At 42.4% G+C, this 20,103-nt stretch overlaps 1 protein-coding gene across 3 annotated transcripts in view; it reads right to left on the bottom strand.

Moving 5' to 3' along the window:
* Positions 1 to 657: 657 nt before the first annotated feature.
* The window catches only part of epha4l (eph receptor A4, like), an 80,651-nt gene continuing 61,205 nt past the window's right edge, over positions 658 to 20,103 (bottom strand). For all 3 annotated transcript variants that reach the window (XM_047391575.1, XM_047391574.1, XM_047391576.1), the window contains exons 12-18: positions 16,108 to 16,169; positions 14,940 to 15,149; positions 14,698 to 14,847; positions 14,233 to 14,429; positions 7,309 to 7,467; positions 4,803 to 5,978; positions 658 to 2,095 (exon numbers count right to left, since the gene is read on the bottom strand). In XM_047391575.1, coding sequence (XP_047247531.1) covers positions 5,864 to 5,978; positions 7,309 to 7,467; positions 14,233 to 14,429; positions 14,698 to 14,847; positions 14,940 to 15,149; positions 16,108 to 16,169 — 893 coding nt within the window. In that variant the 3' untranslated portion in view covers positions 658 to 2,095; positions 4,803 to 5,863. The remainder of the gene's footprint in view (positions 2,096 to 4,802; positions 5,979 to 7,308; positions 7,468 to 14,232; positions 14,430 to 14,697; positions 14,848 to 14,939; positions 15,150 to 16,107; positions 16,170 to 20,103) is intronic.

The raw sequence follows: 20,103 nt of genomic DNA, 5'->3' as shown, positions 1-20,103 counted from the left end.
GCTTTGGGATTATTTCAATTGTTACGAGAGAGAGAGAGAGAGGTGGGGCAAAAAGGAAAGGGGGAGAGAAGGAGAAAATAATGGAGGAAAGAAAGAAGGATGAAGAGAATACAAGATGACACCCTGCTTGCTTCTACACCTGTAGAAACATTCATATTAACAGTTTTTATACCAAAACGTGCACGGTACTTATCAATGCAAGATGTATTTAGTGGTAAATGCAGCTCAATATAGAACATTTGTGTATCTGTTAACACCTGAATCTAAACACCTGTGGGTCTGATTTTGACCGTATCTGTGTATACAAGGTTTCTCCATAAAAATATGCAATAGTGAGAGTGAGGAGCCACAGACCTGCCCCCTGGACCCAGGACAGATACGAAGGAGATCCCAACCACAAACATCCAAAGGTCCCCCAGAGCACAGGAAACCCAGGAGAACCACCGCCAGGACTACCTCAAACCCACCCCCCCCCCCCAAACCAGAGCTGTAACAGAATAAAATAGTCCCTACCCCCCAATGAATTCGAATCCTAACCCCATAAGCCTCCCAACCCCAATTAACCCCAGCATGAATTTCCACATAGCCTAGTGTTTAGATGAAAAAGCAAGAACAACTACTGCACGTGTGCAGAGAAAAGGCACATAGACTGTCACATACTTTCTACTTTAATAAGGATGCACCTTGGCACCCATTTTATTTACTTCACTTTAGGCTATTATTTTACAAACTAGATATAAAAGGACATAAATAAATGACATAAGTTACACGTACCTATAGCTCCTTGACCAAAACAAAAAGAAATAAAAAAATTATAATGTCTGAAGAAAGAAAAACAATACAAAAAGGATCAAAAGGATGTTAGATCTACGTGGCTAGATCATTATGGCATCGGAAGGCTTACAATGACAAACATTAACCGTTGCATTATGTTCATTTTTTTTTTCTTTTTTTTTTTTTACTTATTTGACATTTAGGTAGAGGAAAAAATATTTTACAGTACATTCTGGGTTCCTTCTCCTTCCTTGCATGTCTTGCATATATCCAAACAGGTCCGTTTTCAAGAGATAACCACTTTCCCACCTCGCCAAAGAGAAACAAATAGGAAAGATTGCAGAGCTGTAATAAGGTCGGAGGTGTTGTATTACTGTATATGAACTGTCTATTAAGAGTATAAAGTCCATTGTGTTCAACCTGTAGCTGTATTACATGGTCTGTAAAATTAAACAACAAATCAGTTTAAGACAATGCCTCCCCTCTCTCTCCTCTGATCCTTTGCTCTGTCCCACATCCAGAAAGTGTCTCCTCCATGATTCATAATGAGCACAGAGAGTCCAAACTCCAATATGCGTTTGTATGCACTGGAGATGTTTAGTATCTCAGTTGTGTCTCTATGCGTCCAGTTGCAAGCTGCTCCAAATGGGACCCACTCTCGAAAGCTGTTCATTAAATGCTGTCACAGAGGAAAGTATGCATGATGTCAGCAACACACCTTATGTTCTCTTTTTTTCATAGATGACACAAAAAGCAAAAAAAATATTCCAGGGTTTTTCTCTTTTCATATCAAAAACTATACAACTCTGTAATCTCCCCCCTTCTTACAGTGACATGAAAACAGACACAATTACAAATGGAGACTTTGACAATCAGACAACACACACACACCGATCTCATTCTCACACTCAAATTAAACTCTTGTTACTCTACATGCAAAGAGAGCAAATAAAAAAAATTTTCACACATGAAGTGATTTAAAAAAGTACATCATCCACCGGAGCAGGTTTTCTCTGTTATGTTACATTCTTCTTCTTGTCTCTTTTTTTTAAGCTGTTAAATTCATTCTTTGTAACTCCAGCTCATCGCCGGATGGCCACAAGCATGGGGGTGGCTACACCGTCAAGCCGAGATGCTGTTACGATGAACGTTACAGGCGCTTGTGGGTGGATTCGTTTTCTTATTGGTGGAGGAGATGCCCCCAAAGGAGAGGTCATGAAGCAGAGGTGGATGCAGGATGACGAGGAAGAGTTGCGGCAAGAAGAATTCCAGTCGTGGCAAGCAAGGCCGAGATTACCGAGTTTTTGATGGACGGCAGCATCTGGGGGAAAAGAAAGAAAGGAAGGCCAGGAATGAGAAACTGCATCAGTCACAGTGGTTTTCAATGTAAACAGTTTCTGCTCTGTTCTAATTCCAACCACCTATGCTGCTCTGCAGCTCCGGCTCGACGCCACATTCAGCTCTTCGGCTAAACAAAGTCCAGAGCCAGAGAGTGCCCTGCAGAGAGAGTGCAAAGTGCTGGCCCACAGGGGAAAATATGGATTTTGTGGTGACGATGCTTCGACATTTGTGTGCCACATGTTCTTGCATGTATGTGATATATGATATGCGTCCTTGATTTATTGGCACAAATCAAAAGCACGCAGTTATAGAGCATCTGTATTTGTTAAATGCTCTGCGTTGAGCCGGTGCTGTTGGAGCAGAATATATTGGCAAGCTGTAATAACTCTTTTGATTAGCCCTTACCAGTTTCTCATGCAGAAATATGGATCCATTGCAGGACGTCTAATAAGTTTTTATTTGACATTCCCTATTCTCAAGTTTTCTGATTTTTTAGCTCAAAGTTCAAAGAGTGCATGGACCAAGGTGAGGATTTTGATTGCCTGTTTCTATCACAAACAATAATAATAAAAGTTTAAAAAATGAAGACTGTAACCAAGCCAACCCTTTTTTTCTAGTAAGCAAACCCTAACTCTATCCATTCATGAAAAGCTCTGTGTCTTTCTTAATGAAACACTGCTGATTTCTTAAACTGATGTTCTGATTTTCAGTAGAGGGTACTGAATGGTAGACGGTGGTCCATCTATTTTATATATAAAAAATGTTTTGAGAAATTCAGTCATTCATCTTTTAAAAAAGGGGAAATAATCTGAAAACACTGCTATTTTCATCCCGTTCTCTCTTGTAGAGAAGTGGAAAATGCCAAACACAAATGCCATACTTTTAAAACTGTGTAGAGGACCTGTTATTATTTAACTACTTATAATTGACATAGGGTTTTTAAATTTATTTTTTTGTTATTGAACTGAGGCAGAACAATGAAATTCAGAGTGCAACCCTAAATGGTACACATGTAAACACTTACACAAAATACACATACAGAAATTAGTAAATCTTTTGTACCTTGTCATTTTCATGAGTTTAGAATTAAACTAAGATTTCTAATACCTTTCAGTCCTATAAATACAATTTGTTGATTGAGCTTATGCCACTATTAATAGTACAGGTAAAATATATCTACTAGCTGGCACCCTTTAAGTTTCAAGCTTCTAGCGATAAAATAACATAGAAATCTCATATTTGGGGGGCATAAATGCTGTCCAGGTCATCACAAGCAAATCACTTTTGGCTTTGGAAAATGCTAACAGACAAACCACAGAAAATGCATGGCCAATGCATACAGTAGCTAGCGGCAGCACCACAAAACCAAAGTTTCCCAGTTTTCTAAATGAGAATAGTAACCTGGGTCCCCCTGCTATCATTAGCGCCCCTCATAAAAATGTGTAAAAAACTAACAGTATAACCATATGCATAGATCCACCCAATGTTACTAATACGCACACACACACACACACACACACACATATATATATATATATATATATATATATATATATATATATATATATATATATATATATATAAGTAACATTTGAGTTACAATGGAGTCAGCTCCATTCCATTTTTTTTTTTTAATGTTTTTAGTCTATTCCTCCAACATCAACAAGAACTGAATAGGAGTGACTCTTTTCTTCAAAAAGCACGCTCTTTTTTGGCAAGTTTAATGAATGGATGAACCCAAGTCTGTTTTTTCGTTAAAGTCACTGAAAATTTGTGGTCCCACTTTCCATAAAATTAAAATGAAAAAAAAAACATAGCTAATAAAAGAGAATGACATGTTCTTGTTCCTAACAATGTCTATTTTAGGAAGATATTCAATTTCGGGGAAAATATCGCCCTTAAAATGACAAGGGTGTCCATCAGCATCAACTGCCTGTGCTGGAGCCACAAATGGACCCCGGGCCAAAATTTGCACACTTCTGCTATATGGGAGCCCAAGTTTATCCATCTTACACAGTGAGAAGTTAAAAACAAATAAATAAATCTCAAATGCTGACTACTAGAAAACTGAAGCAAAGAGAGCCATCATGAGTCTCCATTAAAAAAAAGATTAAGACTTTACCAGGGGGTGCCAATAATGTTGCAGCTCTGTCCTAAGGAAATGCTTATAGAGCTCAGTCGAGGATCATATGGCTGTGTAAGCTAAATCTTTATTTTACCATCCCATTTAACTTAAATCATTAAAGTGAATGCAGGTTTCTCAAGAGACTACTGGCAAGAGAAGAAACTGTGATGTTGTTGAAATGTCTATCAAAATGCACCAAGAACAAAGCTGCACCTGAGAGTAGGATCTTTAAATTTTCTAAGCTCTGCTGGTCTATCTGGCTGACTGGGTGTCAGCTGCTGATTAATTCTTCTCATTAACATGCCAGAGGCAACAAGCCTGCAGACTGATCACAGAACAGTGGCTATTGATCTGCTCCGGTTGCCTGAGGTGGTGCAACCTGCGTGTTAATTAACCCTGCTTCTGGAGCTGAGGGGAGGACTGGAAGAGATCTAGTGGTTCTCACTTTGCAGCTACACATGCATGATGTTAGAAACTCACCTCAACAACAAAGACTTAATTCTGTTTTGTTTCTTTATCTGTTTGTTAGAAAGCTTGAGCAGCAGAATGAAACAGTACTCACCTTGATGACAGCTACAGTAATCCTCCATTATTTTGTTATTTATTCTTGTAGCTGATGGTTGTGATTCCATTTATATCCACATTCTCCTTTTTAGTAAGAGTAAATTCCATCTTCTTGCCTCCGGTTTATGCAATCAATTCAGGCGTTCCAAACAAGCGTCCATTGAAAGCAGTGAGGAAGAGTCTGTGGCTCCTGCAGTAACAGTGAGGTGAAGGCTTTGATTCCAATGGGAGACGAATGGAAGAATCCAAAGTGTGTGTTTATCGAAGGTGTAGGAGGGCTGGTTTTTGGGAAGACAGCGGTGTGGGAAGTCTCCTTTGGAAGATCAGAGACATTCTCTGTAACACCCAGAGGGCAAAAAATCTAGCATTCTGGGAGAAAAACAAGGCCAGAGGAAGCCAAAACCAAAAACGAGCTCCTTGAACTAAGCCTTCACTGCACCAGCATCTCCCCCAAGAATGCAGCCCTCAACTCTGAGATATTCACAGGTAGCATTCTCCACTTTCTGAGAGATATCAAACATATCCAGCAGACAGAAAGAGAAAGAGAACAATGGTGGCCGGTTCAGCCTGTGAGTCCCGCAGAAACAAGTCATGTACAATAAACACAGTCACAGAAATTCAAATAGTTTGCCCCTTAGATTATTCCAGAAAGAAAGTTCCAAGAGATAACTGTTTGCCCAAGAGGAGGAAGATACATAAGATTCCAACGTCTCCCTCCTTCCTTCCAGACCTTTAAAGGCACTCCAGATTGGCCTCTCGGAAGCACGTTTTCAGCCGCCCCCTCCATGAATCCCACAAATGGTTCAAACAGAAGTGTTTCATTCTCAGAAACAACAAAAAGGGCTAGGTAAAGGTCAGATTTTTGAAAAAGTGCCATTTTAGACACCTTTTTTCTTCATCAAGTCCTTATTTTCTTTTAGATCCAATTTAAAGTGCATTGATGAGGTAAACTATTTCTTCATAGTTTATTTGTCTGTTTTTGTATATTTGTTGTTTTTTATTATGTATTCATTCTTTTATAAGAAAAAAATGTCTTTTTGATTCCTTTGCTTCCTCCTCTCAGACAGGAACCATTCTGCCTTGGATCTGTTGCATTTGGGACAGCATACTCTGGACGCTGGTCAGGATTTTGTTCTGGTGTGCAGCAGAGGAGATGCCTATGCGTGTCATGTCCCTGAGAAAAGACAGGACAACAAATCTTTTAGGACTCAGGAGAAAAATAACAAACACATAAAAACCACATATAGATGATGACTTTTACAGCTTTCCAGTAGAATTTGGCCATACAGTTTCTGTTGTGTAAAAGATTTCTCCCACCAGCAAACAAAACGTAGTTCTATAATCTTAACAGAATGAAAAAATCTGCATGTTACAGCCAAGAACGTGTTCTTTTATTCAAAACGCTACATACTAGGTTATATACAGTAGAATAGATGGCTACATGTTTGAAGTATCCTTTGGTGCTTCATTTCTTAAAGTAATACTAAAATCTTTTTATTGCAGAGCAAAATGAAAAACTACATATTATTATATAGTGACCAATCAGGTGAATCTCTAGGACTCTTTGAAGCAAATACATTTTCCAAACTTAAAATTTTTACGTTGTAGTTTGTGAGTTTGGGACTAAAAATGCATAAGCTGCTTTCACATTTTTCCATCTTTGCGCATTGAAAAACACATGTTACGCAGGTCTGTGCATGATTATTGCAGACAATTTGGAGGAATATCAAGTCCTTTCTTCTTTTTAAAGAATGACTTTCGATTTTGACCTTGCCCCGTTCTGAATACTGTATGTGTTTTCGGATCAAAGGTGTGGAATTAAGTGTTTTTTTTGCATCAGGATAGGATATGTTACTTTTGGCTGTTACATAACTGTTTAATCTATATAATTATTATATTTAATGATCAACTGATCATCTGGATATGAAATGTCAATGGTCTATAAGTTCTCCCAAGTGGTCAAAGAATTACTAAACAAGTTAAAAAGAATTGATATAATGTTGTATGTTCCACTTTCAGTTTCAAGCATAATTTCCTCAGCACAAATAAAGCTTTTGGATAGTGTTGCATCAGATTAAGTAATAGTATTTTATGGTATTATGACATTTGAGTAGCAGATGTTACCTACTTGATATCATTTACCACTTTTTATCCCATGCTAAGTTTACTTAAAGCTGGAAGTTGCTTAATTAACTTCCTTCTTTTACAATGATGTAAGAGGAAAAGTAGCCGCTAGTACTGCTAATCAAAATGCACTTGATTCTTTTATCATCAGCAATTGTGACCATCTCTCTGAAGATAGATTTTGGCATTATCCCCGCTTATTAAAGTCATCAATACTTTAATTCTTGTCATGAAAGTGGCTAAATTTTAATTAAAAAAAATGTTATGACTATTTGCAGTAATATAGAATAAATTTTGTCCTAGTACATACTAGGACAGCAGTTGTTTTACTTATTTCTTTCCGGGCTCCTCCTGTTCTGTTACCACACCACTGTACTTACTCTTCTGTCATGTGGACCACAGCTTCAGGAGTGGTGTAGCCAGCTGCAGTGAAGTTGTCACTGTATCTCTCCATGCCAATGGTTTGCAGCCAGTCCTCCACTGTACCCACTGCGGCTGACGCCTCTGGGCTCCCTGGCTCCAACAGGGTGGTGTTGGGCCTGACGTGGGTGGAAAACAGAAAAAGGACTATTTATTTTTGGCCCTTTGTATTCTTATAAATATCATTGTCATCCCCTTTGGCACTGTTTTTATAATCTGTGTTAAAGGTTCCATCTAAGTCAGAAATTCACACCATGACTTCTGAAGCAGGGGCTGCACGGTGGTGCAGTTGGTAGCACTGTTGCCTTGCAGCAAGAAGGTCCTGGGTTCAATTCCCAGCTGGGGGTCTTTCTGCATGGAGTTTGCATGTTCTCCCCGTGCATGTGTGGGTTCTCACCAGTACCCTGGTTTCCTCCCACAGTCCAAAGACATGCCAGTTAGGTTAATTGGTGACTCTAAATTGCCCTTAGGTGTGTGAATGAGTGTGTGTATGGTTGTTTGTGTGTTGCTCTGCGATGGACTGGCAACCTGTCCAGGGTGTACCCCACCTCTTGCCCATAGACTGCTGGAGATAGGTACCAGCTCCCCCGTGACCCACTATGGAATAAGCGGTAGAAAATGACTGACTGACTTCTGAAGCAGTTTGCAAACTGACTGTAATGTTAAGATACAGTTATAAGAAGTATTATGCCTATTAGAGATAGCTTTCTTTTTTGCTTTTTTTTAACACAAAAGTACACATTCCTATTATTATACCAATCAAACAATGTAGAATCAAGAAATCACTTTAAACAAAACCTGAATGACAACAGAATGTAAGTTAAAGAATCTCAAAAAGCAACATACCATGCCCTCATCTAAAGAAATTCAAGAACATATGAGAAAAAAGTCACTGACATCTATCAGTCTGGGAAGGATTACAAAGCCAATTCTACGGCTTTGGGACTTCAGTAAACCACAACGAGAAACAATATCAACATATGGAGAAAACATGGAATACTGGTGAAACCTCTCAGGAGGACTCATTGAGGAGGTCATGACTGAGCCCAGAACAACATCTCAAGCACGGTAGGCCTCACTTGCCTCAGTTAAGGTCAGAGGTTAGTTATCATTTAACAATAAGAAAGAGAGATTGGACAAAAAGAGCGTTCATGTAAGAGTTACAAGGCAAAAACAACTGCTGACCAAAAAAACAACACAAACGCCCATCTCATTTTTAACACAAAACATTTTGAGGCTGCAGGGCTGCGCAGTTGGTAGCACTGTTGCCTTGCAACAAGAAGGTCCTGGGTTTGACTCCCGGCCGGTGGTCTTTCTGCATGGAGTCTGCATGTTCTCCCCTTTCATGTGTGGGTTCTCACTGGGTACTCCAGCTTCCTCCCACAGACTGTTAGTTAAATTGGTCTCTCTGAATTGCCCTTAGGTGTGAATGATGTGTGCATGGTTGTTTGACCTGTATGCTTCTGTGTTGCCCTGTGATGGATTGGCGACCTGTCCAGAGTGTACCTCGCCTCTCGCCGGAGATAGGCACCAGCTCCCCCGCAACCTACTATGGAACAAGTGGTATAAAATGAATTTTGATTATTTCGAAGACTTTTATGTGGTAGCTTTAGGATCTGGATGACTTGCCATAATTAATAAAATCATGAATATTGCTCTCTGGCTCAAAAAAGTGTTGGTTTGGGAATGACCTAGTCAAAGTTTGGACTTAAATCTGATTGCTTCCCAAAATGAATATTTAAGTCTCATTGCCAGTTCCTACTATTGTGGCCAACAATTATTAGGTTTAGGGACCATTACTTTGACACTCAGGGCAAGGTTGCATGAATAGATGTTTCCCCATAATTAAACATGTTTTGAAATCTGCATTTTATATCTACTCGAGTTTTTTTTTCTGATACTAGGATTTAGTTGCTGGTCTGAAACATTTAAGTAAAAAGACAAAAAGAGTAGTAACCTGTAAAGGGTGAAATACTTCTTCACAGTGCTATACAACATCAGCCCTACAAGAAAAAAAACCCTCATGCTGCCGTTTCATGAGTATAACGTGCTGTGTGATGATGGAGAGCTCCCCACAGGCTGTAAAAAACACCAGTCAACATTTCTCTCTTGCTGTTTCTCCTTGATCGAATCAGCACATCTGTCAGGTTTGGCTCTGTTTTACGTCCCCACTTTGTGGGTGCTACCAGAAAGTTCAACTCAGTTCCTCCCTGATGTGACCGACACTGTTAGTTAATCCTTAGTTTACAGAAAACACATAACCCCTACACTATGGTGCATTTTACAGCACAGCTGAGTCCCTCACCGTCTTCACATATTCATCATCAAATTACCCGCCCTTCTTTTTTTCTCTTCTTTGGTTGCAACAGCCTTCTCAACCATGACAAATGTACATGGAGCCAATGACTTATTTGCAGTGGCCCTGCTCTGGTGACTTTCTCACTGTTCCACACTTTCAAACCCTTTTTATGATTTTCTCTTCTTTAAAAAATGTATGTTGCAGTGAAGTTAGGTCATATTGGACCCTTTAAGTAATCTCTATTCATTAGGCAGTAACAAAATGAGTGGAGATTTATTTAAACCTACACACCCTTCTTGGTCCATGACTGCAAAAAGTCTCATTTATAGGATCCAGCCCAGCTAATTATTCCAAGAGGACTTCCTCTTAGCTCCCCCATTAGGTGACTGTGAGTCTGTGTGACTTGCTCGCATGCGCTCACACACTCGTTAAAGTCAAACAGACTCCCGCTGCTCTGCGTCAAGTCTGTAAACACACATAGGTCATTCTTAACACATTTAGCCGCCGGAGAGTAATGGTGGTGGAGATGTAGGGTCGTGTTTGTTTTTAACTCGCCGTTACATCGTAATTCCTCCCCCTGTTAGAGCGGCCGTGTTCCTGAATGTACAGCACCATTAAAGCGAGTATGCAGAGAAATCCATTAGGGAGGGTATCTGTGCGGAAAACAGCCACAAAATGCTGCTGGATAATGTTTAATGGTTTATGTGAATAAAAAGCATAGATGTGTGTGTGTGTCAGCGTGTGTGGCCAAATACTACATAATATTTTGTGAGAGTTTATGAGAGTTTTAGTACAAAATGAATTACATATTTACAGGTTGCTTTTGGGAACAACTGTGTTGCTCAAGTGTTGTTGAGGTGCTTCCTCAGCCTTCTTAAGTAGCTCAAGCGCAGTCAGATTGGATAGATTTCATAGATTCTGAATTTGATTTAGGTCTGGACTTTGACTTGGCCATTCCAACACATGAATCTCCTTTGATCTAAATGGATCTTTTGCAGCTTCTAACAGGTTTTCTTCCAGGATTTAGCTCCAACCATCTTCCCTACAACACTGACCAGTCTTCCTGTCCCTGGTAAAGAAAACGTTTCCAACAGTATAGTGCTGTTTCCAAAATGAGGGTTGATGTTTTCCCCCACACATAGTTCTTTGTTTGTATGTTAAAGAGTTAAAATCTTCTCAATTTAGCTAGAAAACTGTCTTCTTATTGTGACCCTGATAAAATGGAAGTTCTGATACCTTTCTGGCAACGGTGCCTGTTGCTACATGTGTGTAGAGTGTGACTAAAAGTTGTCCTGTGGGAGAAGCATCTCCCACCTGAGCTGTGGATCTCTGTAGCTCTGGCAGAGGTATCATGAGCCTCTTGGCTGCTTCTCTTATTAATGCTCTCCTTGCCCTGCCCTGTGCAGTTATGTGGTGTCGGGCCACAATCCTGTGGTCTCATTCAGTAGAGAGGAACTTCTCAACATCAGAGAGTCCTCTCTTGGGTTTTTTTCACCATCTTTCATCGATCCGAGGTTCACTGAGCTCCTGGCAAGCGGAGCTGCGGCTCTATATGGGATCCTGCGCCGATAGCGGCGGAGGGGAAAGCGTGCTGGCGCGCTGGTAAAGCTCCGCAAAAGAGGACTTCGCACACCACTGCCTTCAATCCAGCTGGCAAATGTCCGCTCTCTCAACAACAAGATGGACGAGCTGCTTCTTCTCACCGGTAAAAACACGGACCTCCGCGGATCAGCGGTTCTCTGCTTCACCGAGACATGGCTGAGTGAACACATCCCGGACCGAGCACTGCTGTTGCTGGACTTCCAGCTGTTCAGAACGGATCGCAGCGCGGAGCTATCGGGGAAGAAGCGAGGAGGCGGAATTTGCTTTTATATAAATGAAAGTTGGTGCAGAGACGTAAAAAAGCTGGGAAAAACATGTAGCCCGGATCTGGAGTCATTTTCCATAATCTGTAAGCCGTTTTATTCACCGAGAGAGTTTTCCTCGTTTATAATAATCGGCTCATATTTTCCACCGCATGGCTGCACTTCTGCCGCGGAAAAACATCTTGCTGAGCTGATTACAGACCTGGAGAAAAAATACACGGACTCTTTCATCATAATACTGGGAGATTTTAACAGAGCAAACCTCTCCCATGAACTCCCCAAATACAGACAGCATATTAAGTGTCCCACCAGAGACAAAAACACACTGGACCATTGTTACACAGCTTTAAAGGACTCATATCATGCTGTTACCAGGGCTGCTCTGGGTTTTTCGGATCATTATCTAATCCACCTCATCCCAACCTACAGACAGAGACTAAGAGCTTCCAAACCCAAGGTTCACACTGTTAAGAAGTGGACTGAGGAATCAAAGCAGATGCTACAGGCCTGCTTTGAATGCAGACTGGACTGTTTTTGAAACCTCAGCCACTGACTTAAACCAACTAACTGATGTGGTGACATCATGCATCAGTTTCTGTGAGGACATGTGTGTGCAGACCAAGACCTTCTGCACCTTTGGGAACAATAAGCCATGGTTTACTCCACACCTCAGGAATCTGCGCAGGGAAAAGGAAGAAGCTCACAGCAGTGGAGATTGGGCGCGGTACAGGCAGGCCAGGAACAAACTAACAAAAGAGATCAAAGCAGCTAAGAGAAGCTACAGTGAGAAGCTTAAGAACAGCCTTTCTACTGGTGACACTTCAGCTGTATGGACTGGTCTGAGAAACCTGACTGCCTACAAGAGCCCCTCCACCCATCCTGAACAGAGTCGTCTCCTGGCCAACCGTCTGAATGGCTTCTACTGCAGACATGACAAGAAGCCATTCACACCTCAAATCATCCCCTCTACATCCCATTCAGGAACAAATTCCTCCCATAAAGCAACCAACCCCCCACCATCAGATCCTTTGCCTGCACTAAAGATCTCCGAGGAAGAGGTAAACAGGCTCTTACAGGCTCTTTCAGCGCATTAAAACAAAGAAAGCTGGAGGACCTGATAACGTCTCCCCATTATGTCTGAAAGCCTGCGCACATCAACTCGCTCCAATCTTCACAAGGATCTTCAACAAGTCAATGGAGAAATGTGAGGTCCCCTCCTGCCTCAAACGATCCACCATCATCCCGGTGCCCAAGAAACACGCCATCCTAGGATTAAATGACTACAGGCCTGTAGCCCTGACGTCTGTGATCATGAAGTCCTTTGAGCGGCTGGTGTTGAAGCACCTGAAAGACATCACAGGCCCCCTGCTGGACCCCCTGCAATTTGCTTACCGAGCAAACAGGTCGGCAGATGATGCTGTTAGCTTAGGTCTACACTTCATCCAGCAACACCTCGACCGTCCAGGGACGTACGCCAGGATCCTGTTTGTAGACTTCAGCTCGGCCTTCAACACTATCATACCAGACATCCTCCACCAGAAGCTCACACAGCTCAACGTCCCAGCCTCCACCTGTCAGTGGATCAACATCTTCCTGACAGACCGACAGCAGCAGGTGAGACTGGGGAGCATCTTCTCCCGATCCAGATCAATAAGTACTGGTGCCCCCCAGGGGTGTGTTCTATCCCCACTCCTCTTCTCTCTGTACACAAATGACTGCACCTCATCGGACTCGTCCGTGAAACTCCTTAAGTTTGCAGACGACACCACTGTCATTGGACTGATCCAGGACGGTGATGAGTCTGCATACAGACAGCAGGTGGATCGGCTGGTACACTGGTGCAGTCAGAACTACCTTGAACTGAACCCACTCAAGACTGTGGAAATGGTGGTGGACTTTCGGAGAACACCACCCCCATACACCCCCCTCACCATCCTCAACAACACTGTATCGGCCGTGGACCACTTCAGGTTCTTAGGAACCACCATCTCTGAGGACCTGAGATGGTCTTCACACATAGACACTGTTCAAAAGAAGGCCCAGCAGAGACTGTACTTCCTGAGGCAACTCAAGAAGTTCAACCTTCCACAGGAGCTGTTGGTCATCTTCTACACTGCCATCATTCAGTCTGTCCTGTCTTCATCCATCTCAGTGTGGTTTGGCTCATCCACAAAACAGGACAGGTCCAGACTGCAACGAATAATCAGGACTGCGGAGAGAATAATCAGAGCTGACCTTCCCTCCATCCAGGACTTATACAGGTCTAGGGTCAAGAAAAGAGCTGCCAAAATCTCTGCAGACCCCACACACCCTGCACATAAACTGTTTAGAGTTTTACCTTCAGGCCGCCGCTACAGAGCACTGTTTACTAAAACCAGCCACCACAGAGACAGTTTCTTCCCCCAGGCTGTTTCTCTGATGAACATTCAATAGAGTACAAAACAACAGCATACAGATGTTGCAAATGCCCGTTTTTTATTAGATATGTGTAAATTGTACATTGTAAATTGTAAATTTGTATATTCTGTAATGCAGAATATTGCATTGTACATTGTATATTGTACATTGTAAATTGTAAATTTGTATATTGTGTAATGCAAAAACAGAACAAAAGAGCAAAGTGTACCGGAGGCAAATTCCTTGTTTGTATGTACGAACTTGGCAATAAAGCTGATTCTGATTATGATTCTGAGATTAGATAAATGGTCCCGCTCCCTCACCTGACAGTGGTCTCTCCTCCAGTCCTCTTCAGGGTGTTAGGGTTGCGGATCAGCTTGTCCAGCATGTTGACGATCTGTCCGAACTTTGGCCGGTCAGCTCTCTCTCGCTGCCAGCAGTCCAGCATGAGCTGGTGGAGGGCCACAGGGCAGTCCATGGGTGGAGGCAGCCGGTAGCCTTCATCAATGGCCTTGATCACCTAGTAAAACAGTAAAATAATGCTGATGTAAGTTGGATTCTGGTAGGTTGGTTAGTTTAAAATAAATGTCTTATCAAGTTTTCTTCAATAAACTTTTGATTTGAGAGAATTTTAATTCAGGGTGGAATATAAATGCCAAAGGTACCAAGTAATGTTGCTGGTGTATGTTCTTTTCAGAATTTTTATTTTTAAGGTAAAATGATGAAACTATTCCGGTCTGTCTATTATTGATGACCTTTTACACACAATCAAGCTTCCTCAGACTTACGTCTTGGTTACTCATGTCCCAGTATGGTCGCTCGCCATATGACATCACCTCCCACATGACGATTCCGTAGCTCCACACATCACTGGCTGAGGTGAACTTCCTGTAAGCAATGGCCTCCGGGGCCGTCCAGCGAATGGGGATCTTGCCTCCCTATAATTGAATGCCGAGCTGTTTAATTTAAGTTGGCAAATAAGGTGATAGACCCCCACCCCACACACACACACACAAACACACACACTTACCCTGGTGGTGTAAGCAGCTTCCGGGTCATCCTCCAGCACTCGCGACATGCCAAAGTCAGACACCTTGCACACCAGGTTGCTGTTCACCAGGATGTTGCGAGCGGCCAAGTCGCGGTGAACGTAGCTCATGTCAGACAGGTACTTCATGCCTGATGCAATACCACGCAGGATGCCAACCAGCTGGATGACTGTGAAACGACCATCATTCTTCTGCAAAAAAAAGCAATATGTTGTTATTGTAGATACTAGGACTTTCGATCACTTACAGAAGGAAATAAAAACAACATTGTTGAAGTCTTTTTGAAATGTAAAAATCGGAGAATTGTTTAAACCCTTGCTGTGTAACCACAGCAACATGTTGTAGCCTCTCATTCTCTGTCAACTCTTAGCCCTGCTGCATTCATCTAATACATATACAGAGCAACATGCTGGATAAGTGCTGCCCTGGGTAGGTTCTTGTATGAGTGTCCCATATGACTATGACATCGATCAGGCGATTTGATCTGTTTTTAGAAGGGCAGAGTAAAGACCATCCTTAACTGTGATGTTTTTTTAAACTAAAAATATTCCCAAACCAGTTTTTGTGCCTTTTCTTGTATGAATGTGAAAACAGTAATACTCTTGTCGCTTCTCTGTACAGTATGTATTACATAGTTTTCTCTGTATTTTTATTGAATTTTTGTATGAGAAAATACGAAAAAATGCCTATCATAGACAACAATATTCTAACTTTAATAGTCAATTTGCTGCAGAAAAAGTAGCTGCTTTTAGATCATGTTGTATATTTTTGTTTAAATGTTTGTTTATAGTGAGTGAAGGTAAAACCGTGATGATTTTACCCGCCCATTCCTGTTGAGCAGTCACTGTAAAGTAAATCTTTGCATTTTCCTTTTTTAAATGCCGGCCTACTTTCCCAGCATGTTCAGTATATTTCGTAGGATCAGTGAGCACCTCGTGTGTAGTGAACCTGAAAAACAGAGGTGAAACCTCCATGTATGAAAAGCGTAAGTTGATCAAAGCAGATAAGGATTAGGATTGGTGTTTGTGAACCAACACTTGTTATTTCAGTGGATGACATTACAGAGATAAGATGGCATCGGCAGGCTACGCTCGTGTCGCACACCAAAACGTGTGCACACATGCACGCGGACTGAAACGCATGACTGACCCTCAGGAAGGCATCCAGCGATCCGTTCTCCATGTACTCCGTGATAATCATCACCGGCTTACCTGGAGAGAGAAAGAGAGAGCGGGAGAAGGAAAGGCAGATGATTACGATGGGAAACGATGCAATTCACATTTCGACACAGCAGGAGGGTTGTGGAGGGAGTGTGTGTGAGCATGTTTGACTGTGTCAGGCCGTCCATTTCTGTCCCATGGTGATTTAATTAGCCCTGCTTGTCCCTCATGTCTCCCTGCACATGAAATGTCTACAATAAAATAAAACCCCACCACACACACATACAAACTTACACCATCTTGTGTTAATGCAATATGAACTGACATTGGCCGCGCTACACGATGTCTGATTGCCACCCAGACTCCCCCAGACTCCATACTTATGTCGCTTGCTGCCCCTTTGCCCTCGCTCTTCTCTGTCAAATTTCAACGCATCTGTCACTCTCAGCTAGCTCCCCTCTTTCTTGTGTGGATTTTTTCGCACAGGCCCTTTTCCCTGCCACTCCTCTCTGGCCTTTTTCACCCTTCCCTTTCTGTTTCTCTTGGAGGGTGGGGTGAGCAGAGGCAGAAGGCAGAACGGGTGGATGTTCCCCAGTGGGTCCTGCTTAACGTTGGTGTCTACGGGTAGGGAAGGATGGGAGGAAACGGGGAGTTAAACATGATTTTGTGTGAGTGTGTGTTTGGAGGGGGCTGATCAAATTACTGCAGGCTGATTTGTTTTTATCCCAAAATGACAGCATGCTGCTGCCACAAATGTCTGCTCCACAGCCTTTGTGTTCTGTTTCAAGTGATGCATTTGTGGTGGACCTGCAACAGCATATTCACACTGCTTGTGTTTCTATTCAGCCCCTTTACTAAAATATCCCTAAATAAAAACCAGTGCATAAATCCCATAATTGGTAAACAGAGTCCACTGACGTGTGATATAATCTCTGTAAATATTCCAGCTGCTCTGTGAAGAGCTCTGAGGATCGTCACTAAACATTCGTGATTAAGGCAAAGAAGCACAGCAGAAAGTCAGAAATACAATGTGATGTAGACTAAAACTGACTGGCGGGCATAAAAGCATTAATCAAGGGAAGTGCCAAGACGCATATGGCAACTCTGGAGGAACTGTCCACAGCTCAGGTCGGAAAATCTTTGGACAAGACAACTATTAGCTATGGTGGAAAATTAACACTTCACATACCCCTGAAACCTATCCCCCATCCCCAAGATGTTACATTGTGGTGGCAGCATCATGTTGTTGGGATCTTTTTCTTTAGTCGGGATAGAACTGAAAAAGAAGATGCTAAACATGACGGCAGTCCTGGTGGATAACCTGCTAGACCTAGGATGATAGTGAAGGTTCACCTTCCAACAGGACAACCCCAAACATACAGGTACAGCATAAAATCCCACTTACATTCATTGAAGATTGTGGTTGTAAAGTGACAAAATGTGTAAAGGTTCAATGGATATAAATAGTTTTGCAAGGCACTAAAAAGCTTATTTACTTGAAGAAAAATGCTGACTTAAACTTGCAGCTTGGACAAGTAGCATGATCTAACAGAAAGTCAAAAGTAGAAGAAAGCCACATGGAACCTAAGGTCTTCAAGGTGAAGTTCTTCAAACCCAAAACAAGCCCCCAGCCACGCCAAGAGGCCGTCTTACGAGCTACATGATTGGCACTCTGTTCATTATCGGGGGACTCCAGTGATGCCCAAAAAGAGGAAGTAGAATTAAAGTTGGGGGAGACATGGGGGCCTCTTTGTCGGCCATCTTTGTTCCCTTTGTTGCGAGCTACTGCCCCAGGGTAGCCGGTGATTGACAGCTGCGCAATAAAGTCTGAGGAGCGTCTGACCTGCGACCTTAAACTCTCGCCTTCCCAGCCCTGCCCTCTTCCCTCCAGACCATTTGCATGCTAATTCCTTGTTTACTGAATGCGCCCTGCCGCCTTTGGCAATGAACTCCGGGCAGGAGGCTGCATCAGTGGGCCGATTATCACCTGCCAACAAAAGCATGGAGCTTGGAGAAGACGCAACAGGGGGTTGCAACATTGGGGGAGTTCTGGACAAATGTTCTCTATCGTCAGAACCTAACCACAATCTGTTTTAAGAGCAGATCTTTCAGGAAATTAGCATTCACCAACTTTATGTAAATCAGCCTTGAAACATATCACATCTGATTTCAAGCTTTAATGGAGAATAGACATTAATTACACACTAACATGATAGAAACAGTATGCACACACTTCAGGATGGTGGACTGTAGCCAGCACTCTTCAGTGACAGATCTTTGCACATTTATGGAGTTTAGTGCCTATTTGGAGTTCCTCCATTATTAATACGCCTTAATTGGCTCAGTTGGACATGCCAGCAAACTGAGGCCAACTTGAGAATTCCTTTTAACTTGATTGTAATGGAGAGTGGAATGCAATTCAAATAATGGATTTTTAATAGATTCCTCTGACACTCTCAAATGTGAAGGACTCATTTACCCAAACCTTGTATCAAGCTCTCAAAAGTATGGGCGGAGATAGTGAGAGTTATCGGATGTCCTCTTTGGCTTGGCTTGTCAGCCTTTGTTACTGACATGCAGATGATCTGCTTCTGCTTCATCTCTCTGCTTTTGTCTTTTTCCATCTCTTTCTTTTTTCAGCCAATTCAGTAGTTTCACCATCGCTCTCTCCAGCATTCTCTGCTCTCTTTGTTGTCTCTCTTTCTCAGCTCCTAAGTACTTCACTGCCTCTCTCTGCCCTTCTACACCTCTGTCTGCATCTTTCCTGACTACCACTCGTCTACTGTTTCTCTTTCCTCTTCCCTCTTGTCCATCTGTCTGCCTTGTCTCCTGTCTTTCTCACGCCATCTCGGCGAGGTCTGAGCGGTCATTCTGCACGGTGAGAGGTGTGATAGGTGATAAGCAATTCTATCTGCGCTGCTGTACACTTTCAGCTCTGGCAGGGCAAAGTGTGAGCTCGTGTTCGTGTATGTCCCTCTAGCTGTGCATGTGTGAAGTCGAATGCGTATGACAGGGGTAGAGACCGTGTTATCTAGCTCAGATAGGGCTAGGCTGTTGTGACGCGACGCATTAAGACACTTCATCCATCTAGGCCAGGCTAGACATCAGCTATGGTAACAGCTGAAAATACGTTTCGATATGCTTGTACACACACTCACCTACAGTCAAACAAATACCATGGAGGGAAGGTGTGAAAGGATTGGGGTAGGGGGTAGGGGGCAGAGGGAGGAGAGAGTGCCAAGGGCAGAGGGAGGAAAATCTGGCCGGTGTTCTGTGACCATGCAGAAGCAGATAGAGGAGGGATAGGGTATCACTCCCTAACCCCAAACACATTTACAGCTGACACCATGATTAATGAGTCTGGAGCTGTGCTGAAGGGGGCTGTTCCTGAACCCATTAGCCCCCCCTACCTCACCCCTAATGTCCAGCTACCTCTAACACCAACACCTCCACCCTAAAGCTGGACCCAGTCCATCTGGACATATCCTACCTCTGGATACTCTGACTTCTGCACAGGTTTATTTTGAATTTTGTCACATTAAACCACAATCATCAATGTATTTTAGGGGAATTTTATGACATAAACCAACACAAAGTAGTACAGAACAGTGCAGTCGAGGGAAAATGATGCATGGTTTCAATTTCTATATGAATATGTAAATGTATACTGTATTCCCCTGTGCTTTCAAAACTTTGTAGCACCACCTTTTGCTGCAGCTATACCTACTACACTTTGGTGGTATGTCTCTTCCAGCTCTGCACATCTAGAGGCTGAAAATTTTCACAGTTTTTCTTGCAAAAAACCTCAACCTCAGATAAATGGGATGGAGAACATTGGTAAACATCACTTGACAAGGGCTGCCACAGATTCTCATTTGGATTTAGGCATGTTCTAAACCTGATCTGATGTAAACCATCCCACTGTAGCTCTGGTTGTATGTTCAGCGTTGTTTTCTTGCTGAAAACCTCACTCTATCCTGAAGTC

Source organism: Girardinichthys multiradiatus, chromosome 18 (genome assembly GCF_021462225.1).
Source record: "Girardinichthys multiradiatus isolate DD_20200921_A chromosome 18, DD_fGirMul_XY1, whole genome shotgun sequence".
NCBI lineage: Eukaryota > Metazoa > Chordata > Actinopteri > Cyprinodontiformes > Goodeidae > Girardinichthys > Girardinichthys multiradiatus.
Note: the sequence above shows the minus strand (reverse complement) of the source record. Positions and strands in the feature narration are given on the sequence as shown.